The sequence below is a fragment of the Sorex araneus genome, chromosome 3, assembly GCF_027595985.1.
Source record: "Sorex araneus isolate mSorAra2 chromosome 3, mSorAra2.pri, whole genome shotgun sequence".
NCBI classification, from domain to species: Eukaryota; Metazoa; Chordata; class Mammalia; order Eulipotyphla; family Soricidae; genus Sorex; species Sorex araneus.
Window position 1 is genome coordinate 200,706,826 of NC_073304.1, and position 8,917 is coordinate 200,715,742.

Genomic DNA, 8,917 nt, shown 5'->3' on the forward strand with positions numbered 1-8,917 from the left:
GAAGTCTGATATCTCAGAAAGAGAGGGACAGACATAGAGGGACTGCAATCATTTGTGGAGTGTAGGGTAGCATCACATGAGGCTGACACCCAAGGACGGTAGATACAAGAGCCAGGGGGATTGCCCCATAGCTGGAAGACTGCTTCATGAGCGGAGGGGTGAAGGCAGATGGAATAGAGAAGGGATCACTAAGAAAATGATGGCTGGAGGAACCAGTTGGGATGGGAGATGCATGCCGAAAGTAGATAATGGACCAAACATGATGACCTCTCATTGTCTGTGTTGCAAGCTATAATGCCCAAAAGTAGAGAGAGAGTATTGGGAATATTGTCTGAAATGGAGGCAGGGGGAGGGTGGGAAAGGCAGGGTATACCCGGGATATTGGTGTGGGGAATGTGCACGGGTGGAGGGTTGGGTGTTTGTTCATCGTGAGATTGTAACCCAAACATGAAAGCTTGTAACTATCTCATGGTGATTCAATAAAATTTAAAAAATTTTTCCCCACCCTGTCTTCCTGTACGGAAAACGGCGGCGGCAGCAAAACAGCGGCAGCAGCAACCACATGGCAGGCGCCATCTTAAGAATCTTAACCCAGAGGTACTCGATTTCTACACTTGGAGCTCCCAGGGATTCACGGGAAGGGGGTGTAACCGGCATGCCCTCGGCCCAGATAAATTCGGAGCTGCTGAGCGGGAAGCGGATCCTCTGCACCTAAAGACTTTGATTCCAGAGACCTAACACTTTCGGGCATCCAGAGCAGCTTCTAATAACAATGCACTGGGACTGCAAACTGGTCTATGCAATTTCTGGTAGAATTTTCCCTGGACTTTATACAGAAATCCAAAACCGTGTGGACACATCTATAAGTGTCAGCTATGTGAAACGGTTCCTTTTGAACAGGTCTGACTTGGGGGGGAAACTCCAAATAATAACAGTAAGTTTTTGTTGAAATATTGAAGGTTATTAATGTAGCAGCCACCTCTCTGGACTGTGAACTAAGCAAAAGCCCCACGCCGGCCGTTGCGGCATGGCGTACACCATACTATGAGGCGCGGGATGGGGGATGAGGGTGAAAAAAAAAAAGGGAAAAGGAAAAAGAAAAAAAAAAAGAAGAGTTATGTACTTGTAGCAGTGGGGCTCCATATATCTTCATTCCCAGCAATGGAAAACTAATTATCAAATGCTTTCTTGGTAGTAGGTCTGTCTCTCTTGGGTAGAAACTCCAACAACTATAGTGAGTTGTGTGTTGAAATATGGAATGTAATCAAGGTAAAGAGAAAATGAAGTGAATTTCATTAGTTATACAGTAGGGGGTAGGGGGTGGGGGCGGGGGGTATACTGGGGTTTTTGGTGGTGGAATATGGGCACTGGTGAAGGGATGGGTGTTTGAATATTGTATAACTGAGACATAAACCTGAGAACTTTGTAACTTTCCACATGGTGATTTAATAAAAAGTTAAAAATATTTTTAAAAATTTTTAAAAAAAGAAGTCTGACATCTGACTGTTGGAGATATGGCATTTCTAGTGGATATTTAAAAAGTCCATCTAATCTTAATAATTTGGCATTGTCTTCTAACTTGAAGAGTTAAATATTCCTTATTCAGCAGTTCTGTTGCAAGATGTGCTTCCAACAGAGACTTGCAAACAAGCAATGAAAACTGAACATAAGATTCAGGGTTAATGAAGTTCTTATAGGAGAAAACAGGGTTAATGAAGTTCTTATAGGAGATGCTAACAAGGAAAGAGGGGGCTTAAGTAATAGTACAGTGGGTGTGGTGTTTGCCTTGCATGCAACTGACCTGGTTGACTCGAGTTTGAGGGTTTGATCCCCATCAACATTGTATAATCCCTGGAACCCGCCAGGAGTGAATCCTGTCACTGAACCAGGAACAGCCCTAAGTACAGTTGGGTGTGGCCCAAAACCAAAAAAAGGAGGAAGGAAGGAAGGAAGGAAGGAAGGAAGGAAGGAAGGAAGGAAGGAAGGAAGGAAGGAAGGAAGGAAGGAAGGAAGGAAGGAAGGAAGGAAGGAAGAGAGAAAGGGAAGGAGGGGAGGAGGAAGGGAAGTGGTAGCAAGTCAATAAAAGAGGTAAATGTTTCTGAGAAAAAGAAACTGTCAGTAACAAAAACAGAGGTCTGAAAGAAAACAGAAGCCTGAACAGAACTTTCCTTGAAATTGAGTAAAGAAGTAGTTTAGAGGGAAAACAGAGATCACTGGATCTTTTCCAAACAATTCTACTTAGAGAAGACAATATACCTGTTGCCTGATTTCCAGGCAGGTGTATGAAAACAAGACTTAGTAAACTGTTGATTGAATCCCCCAGAGTAAGTTTGATGTAGAAACTACAGGGCTACAATCTTGCCACAAATCCTGAAATCCCTTAGCTACTCTAACAAAGCTCTTATTCCAATCCCCCTTTCTCACCTTGTTTGCCATTTACCATGCGGTTGACCCATTCCTCTACAGAGAACTGCTTCTCTCTGTTGTCTTCCACGTACCAGGAATCTGGCTCTTTAGCAAACACCGCACAGCAGAATTTCTCTATTCTGAGTGCAATGACATATTTATTAGGATGTTCATCACCACCAACTTTTTGAAACTTACAAGTGTACTCTATCTTCTTCATTTTCTTGCAGAAGTGATGGACAGGCAACTTCTCTATGCATTTTTTAATTCCTTTTTCTAAGGATTCAATTGTATCATTCAGTTCAATTCCAGTGACTTGTCTATTATCATCTATACCAATAAATAAATACCCCCCATCTGTATTTGCAAATGCAGAAACATACTGAGGGAGAATCTCTTTAATGCGCTGAAATGACTTTTCAGTTTTGAAGCATTTCATTTCCGCATGTGTGGATTCAGTAAAGGTGAGTTTTTCCCCATATTGAAGCTGTGTCTTGCTGAAAGTGGCAGCAGCTGAGGCCTCTATGGTATCTTCTCCTAGCAACTCACCATGAATTGTCTTCGGTGTTTTAGGAATGATGTGCCCTCCAGACTTTTTCTTCTCTAGGAGGAACTCCAAAGCAACAGTGTTATTCATCATATTGGTAGATGATAAATCTCTTTTGTACAAATTGGTCTTTACAGTGGCAATTGGGAGAAAAGAGTTTCCTAAGTTCCATGGTTTGACAAAAATCAGAAAGTAGTTCTCTTGTTGCTTAAAACTCAGGTACTTAGAAACAAATGGGATATTTTCACTAAATGAGGTTTCCAAATCTGATGCTATTCCATCTTCTTTGTAGTTGTAGTTCTTATTCACAATGCCTATCTTGACCACACCCCCTCCAGAATTCAGCAAGGAAACCACGACTTTTATGATGCTTTCTCTCTGCTTTTTCTTCAGTGTATTATTCATTTTGTTTCTTTGCTTGGTACCAAGAGTGGCACTTAGTACTTCCAGGACCACAGGAGCATGATTATCCTTCAAATCATCAGTGAGTACCATTTTCCCAGTTTCCCTTAAATTTCAGGAAGAAATTATTTCCTGTAAAATAGATAGGGCCATTAGAGTGAGTCTGAAGTAGGTGACAGAAGTTCTGCTTTGGGAGGCAAGTCAACTGTGAGATAATTTTTTTTTTCTTTTTGGGTCACACCCGGCGATGCACAGGGGTTACTCCTGGCTCTGCACTCAGGAATTACCCCTGGTGGTGCTCAGGGGACCATATGAGATGCTGCGATTCGAACCCAGGTCAGCCGAATGCAAGGCAAACGCCCTACCCACTATGCTATCACTCCAGCCCCCTGTGAGATAATTTTAAAGGGATTGATTGTTGGAACAACATACATATTCAATCATGAATATCTCTGTACTTCATGATAATTCAATAAAAATACATTTAATTAATTAATTTTGAGAGAAAGCTTAATAGCTGCAGTGCATCCTTTGCACACAGAAAGCCCGGATTTCATCCATACCACATTTGGTCCCTAGCGCACTGCTTGCTTGAAGATCAAGCAAGGAAGAGTCCCTGAATACTTCTTGGCATGGCCCCAGGTAATAAAGAAATAAGAATTTAAAAAATATTCTTGTCCATTTCTGAGCAAGTTTCCTGCAGAAGCTCTCAGCTGGAGGCAAAGGGACAGGCCAACTCTGTTGTATAAATTCCTGTTTCTACTGACATAAAAGTTATGGATTAAATGTTGTGCCCCTAAAATATATGTATGTTGGGGCTGGAGAGATACTAGAGAGGATAGGGTTCTTGCCTTGCATGTGGCAGATCCAGGGTCAATCCTCGCATGCCATATGGTCCTCTGAGCACACCAGAAGCAACACCTGAGTGCACAGCCAGGAGTAATCCCTAAGCATCACTGCTTATACACCTCCTCCCAAATTGTTAAAACATTGAACCATCAATCAAGAATAAAAGCTAAGGCATTTGGGGCTGGAGAGATAGCACAACGGGTAGGGCGTTTGCCTTGCATGCGGCCGACCCGGGTTCAAATCCCAGCATCCCATATGGTCCCCTGAGCACAGCCAGGGGTAATTCCTGAGTGCAAAAGCCAGGAGTAACCCCTGTGCATCGCCAGGTGTGACCCAAAGAAGCAAAAAAATAAATAAATAAAAACAAAAGCTAAGGCATTTAAGAAGTAGATGAGATAAAATAAAATTGTAAGTGTGGAGCCCTCATGCATAAAATTAGTGCCCACCTAAGATCATAAGAGAGCTTGATCTCTTTCCCTCATCTCTCCCATGAGAGAGAACAGTGTCTGGACTGGAGAGTTAGTACAGAGGGTAAGTTACTTGCTTCTCGTGTGCTGAACCTGGTTGAATTCCCAGAATCCCATATTGTCTCCCTAGCACTACTGGGAATGATCTTTGCTCCAGGAGCTAGGATAAACCTGAGCACAGTTGGGTGTGACTCCAAACTAACAAAAGAAATCAGTGCCCTGAAATGAAGAGGGGAGGTCCTCACCAGAACCTGACATCTTGGGTTTTCACCACTGTGAGAAGTAAATTTTTGTTGTTTATAAGCCACTCACTTTATATTATTTTTATAACAGTATCCAAAGAAGATAAAGACAATGATAACATCATGGAGTTCTAGCCTTTTTGCACAATTGGGATTAAATCAAGGTAACTCCAATGTCATATAGACATTTCACATATCTAGATGTAAATTCCACATATTCACATGACAGAAGAGTACGGGGACGAACTAGGTGTTCAGTAAATGCTGTCATTCCCATCATGATCCGAGGGCTCATAACCTCTGCCCAGGTGTGCTCTGAGACTCTAGTGACCTTCTCCACTTCTGTCATCTTGTAAATTGCTTCCAATCATCCTGTAACTCCACTGTCTGCCTTCTTCTTTTCCTCAGGGCTCCCAAAGAGTTTGGTATCTACTGCAAACATTAACCTCCCCATGGACTTAGGAGGTTTTTAGACCCAGAGAGGACATTTAAAACTAAATGAGCCAAGGGTACCTATAGTTTAAGACACCATGAGATATGGTTTGGGACATGGTTCCTGCCTGGACGCTGAATCTCTGGTGTGCAGAGCACTCTCCATGCTCCAGAAGGCCTCACTAGAAAGTTTTTGCACTCCTTCTAGTGCCTCAACTCACCAGGGAGAGCAGTATCATTCTGGAAGGGTACACAATCTGAACAAAATTTCATGGACCCAGGTCCCTATTTCTTTCCTTTGCAGTGCCTGATAGATAGCTGCACAAGGACCTGGGGACTCGATTCTTGAATCCTCCTGGGAGTGCATAACTGGGTCCTGCTTCCAGGAGAAAAGCCTGGTGCAATTCTACAACAAACAGTGGGGACTACTACTAGCCATCAAACAATTTCATTCTGTGTCAAATTGCCATGTTGAGAATTATGGGTGAGCAACTAAGTGTAGCCTGACTTCACCAACCTACTCATTTCTCCTCATTGGGCAATCACTATAAAATAGTAACTACACTTAGTCCCGATTTCCTCCTTATTGCAGATTATAAAAGAACCAGGCCGCCATCTGCTGGTTGTTACAACAGACTCTCCCTTCCCATCCCCTCGACAGCCGCCCCTCCTCATCCCCCAGTAGCCTACTGTCTGAAGACTCTTGTTAGTAGTTTCTAGAAAAATAACCAACTCAAACCACTTGCCCCTTTATCCTTAAAATTCCCAATGTCCTGAGCCTCATAGGACACCTTCAGGCTACTGCCTCTTGGTTGTGAATCTGGATTATGGGTTCTGTTCTCAAATAAACATTTTCATGATTATATACAGTTTTAGATTCTCTACGGATTATGTAAGTTACCATCGATATTTGATATTTGTGTGTGTCCCCCACTCAATCTCAGTTTATACTCTGAAACCTAATTCCTAATGAGGGCATTTTAAGGTGTAGGCTTGCTGGGAGGTGACTCAGTTTGAAGTTCGACATTGAAAGGCATTCATAGTCTTGTATCTACTGAGAACTCCTGGTCCCCTTCTAGCCCTGCCACTACACAAAAAGAGACAGTCATCCCAGAAGGATGTATGGGAACATTGGTGGAGGGGAGTTAACATTGGTGGTGGAATTGGTGCTGGAGCATTACATATCTAAATCTCAACTAGAAGTCGCTTTGTAAATAACGGTGCTTTAATTAAAAAATTTAAAACATGTCAATCAATTTTAAAAAGTTCCAGGAGGGTGGGGAACAAAATGCTAGTGTGTGACATTTTTTTTTTTTGCTAGTGTGTGATTTTTGTCTTTGCTTTTTAGGGTTTCTTTTTTTTCCTTTGGGGCACACCTGGCGATGCTCAGGGGTGACTCTCGACTCTGCACTCAGGAATCATTCCTGTCAGTGTTCGAGGACCATGTGGGATGCCAAGGATCGAACCAGGGTCTACCATGTGCAAGGCAAACGTCCTACACACATCGTCCGTAGCCTAATACTGCTCCGTTCTCTTCGTGTGCCCTTGAGAAGTTATATACTAGTTCCTTATAACTTAGGACTATACTTAATCATTGTTTGCTGAAGAGCTATGTATTTATCTGTTAGGACCCCCCTTCCCCCCCCCACGTCCGCCCTGAGGCTCAGTATAGCAGAGCCCTGGGTTGAGACTGCGCTGAGCGGCGGTAGCTGAGCTGCCCGTGGCGGGAAACGCTGCCCGTGACTCAGCGCCTGCGTGGGAAGCAGAGGGGGACATTGGTTGCAGGTGCCGCGCGGGGCGCGCCAAGTTCAAAATCCAGCTGAGGCCAGCTGTGCGCAGGGCAGCGGGCATCGTCGTCGTCCTATCCTTCACCATATGATCACACACCGCCCCCCTCCCCACCCCGCTTAGGCGACTGAAAAGGACAAGGTCATTTTTAAGGCCCTGGGGCCTGCACGGAGGCCCGACATGAGATTACGTGCACTGATTCCGCGGTCTCTCAGGGTCAGGCACGAACTTCCTCGGATTTACCGAGGCTCCAGGGGCCAAGACTCCTCCTGAACCCCACCAGGCTCCTGGGGTGCTCGCTCTCTCCCTGACACCTCCGCTCTGGCGGCGAGGGCATTCCTACTAGGCTGGTGGGGCGGTTTGAGGACGCGGACGCGGGCGCGGACGCGGTGGGGGAGGGGACCGCGCCTCTCAGCGTAGTGCAGGAACGCGGGTCGGGTCGGGGTGCCCCTGGCAGAGCAGAACGCACAGAGCGGAGGACGCTGCCCCACCTGGGGCAGCACTCAGTCCCTCGTGGGGTGGGGGCACGCACGCCCTTCTCCCCTCTTCTCCCGGTGATCCTGAGGACTCTAGGACGGCGCCTTTTTAGGTACATCGAAGAAAGTACGTGCCTGACCCGTTCGCGCATTTTTACCTCCAGAACCTGTTCCCCAAAAGCCTCCTTTTCAGGACTGGGATTCAGGGCATCCCCAAGGGGCTCTGGAGTCTCGCCCGCCCTCGCCTTGCCCTCCCCGCCCGGCGAACGCTTCGGTGACACGCATAACCCCCTTCCCGCCTCGGGCCGCGGACCCCGCGCAGACCCGTTCCCAAACGCGCCTTTGGGGTCTCCGGGTCCCGCAGGACGCGCGAGGAACCAGCGCTGACGGAGTGGGCCCGACCAGGCTATGCGCTCGGCGCGGGAGCACGTCGAACAGACAGGGGGGAATAGGCTTCCCAAAGAAGGTCTCGGAAAACCGCTAGAAACTCACCCAGAGGTGCGCGATCCTCTTCCCAGAGTCTCTACCCGAATGCCAGCGCGGGGATTTCGAACGCTGGCCCGGGACGGGGACGGAGCGACCCCTAAGCGAACCCGCGACTCCGACTCCCGTCATGCAAATGCAAACTTCCCGCGCGCCCAATCTGGCTGCTTGGCACAGGCCTGAACTTCCTGGCAAATGTCTCCCGTCAGACATTTATTTACAAGCCGTGTATCAGCCGGGGCACACCGAACAAAATTCCTCCTCTTAACAAGCGACGAAGCGTGCGGCAGCGGCGAACCTGCACCGACTTTGGAAGGGGCTTTAGCGGGAGGTTCCGCAATGACCGACTCAGAGGTGCGCGGAGTGGAGCAAAAGTCCTGTCGCGGTGCTTCTCTCATGGCGACATGTCTCCCACTTTCCCACACCCCTCCTTTTATTATTTTTCATTTAAATTTCTTAGTTTTCGTTTTTTAAAAATTTAATCACTTCGAGATACTTTTTTTTCGTTTAAATTTCTTGTTTTTTTTTTAATTGAATCACCTTGAGATGCACAGTTACAAAGTTGTTCCTCATTAAGTTTGAGTGATACAATGTTCCGACACCCATTCATATACTAGTGTACCTTTCCCACCCTCAAGCACCATTCACTCTATAGCGATCTGGCAGGATGCTATAGAAATTTTAGCATTACCATTACCATAATAATCTGGCAGGATCCTATAGAGTGAATGGTGCTTACAATTGTCCTGCATCATGGCGAATGGCTGTGTAATCCTCCTTTAGGTGGGAGTTGGGCACTGTGAGCCTGTGAGTGGATGTGATACC

The 8,917-nt window shown here is 46.0% G+C and overlaps 1 protein-coding gene across 1 annotated transcript; it reads right to left on the bottom strand.

The window, feature by feature from the left end:
• Positions 1–2,401: 2,401 nt before the first annotated feature.
• SLFN12 (schlafen family member 12) lies at positions 2,402–3,448 on the bottom strand. The gene has a single exon (XM_012932755.2). It carries the CDS (start codon positions 3,446–3,448, stop codon positions 2,402–2,404), a length of 1,047 nt encoding a protein of 348 aa, XP_012788209.2.
• Between the last annotated feature and the right edge of the window lie 5,469 nt (positions 3,449–8,917).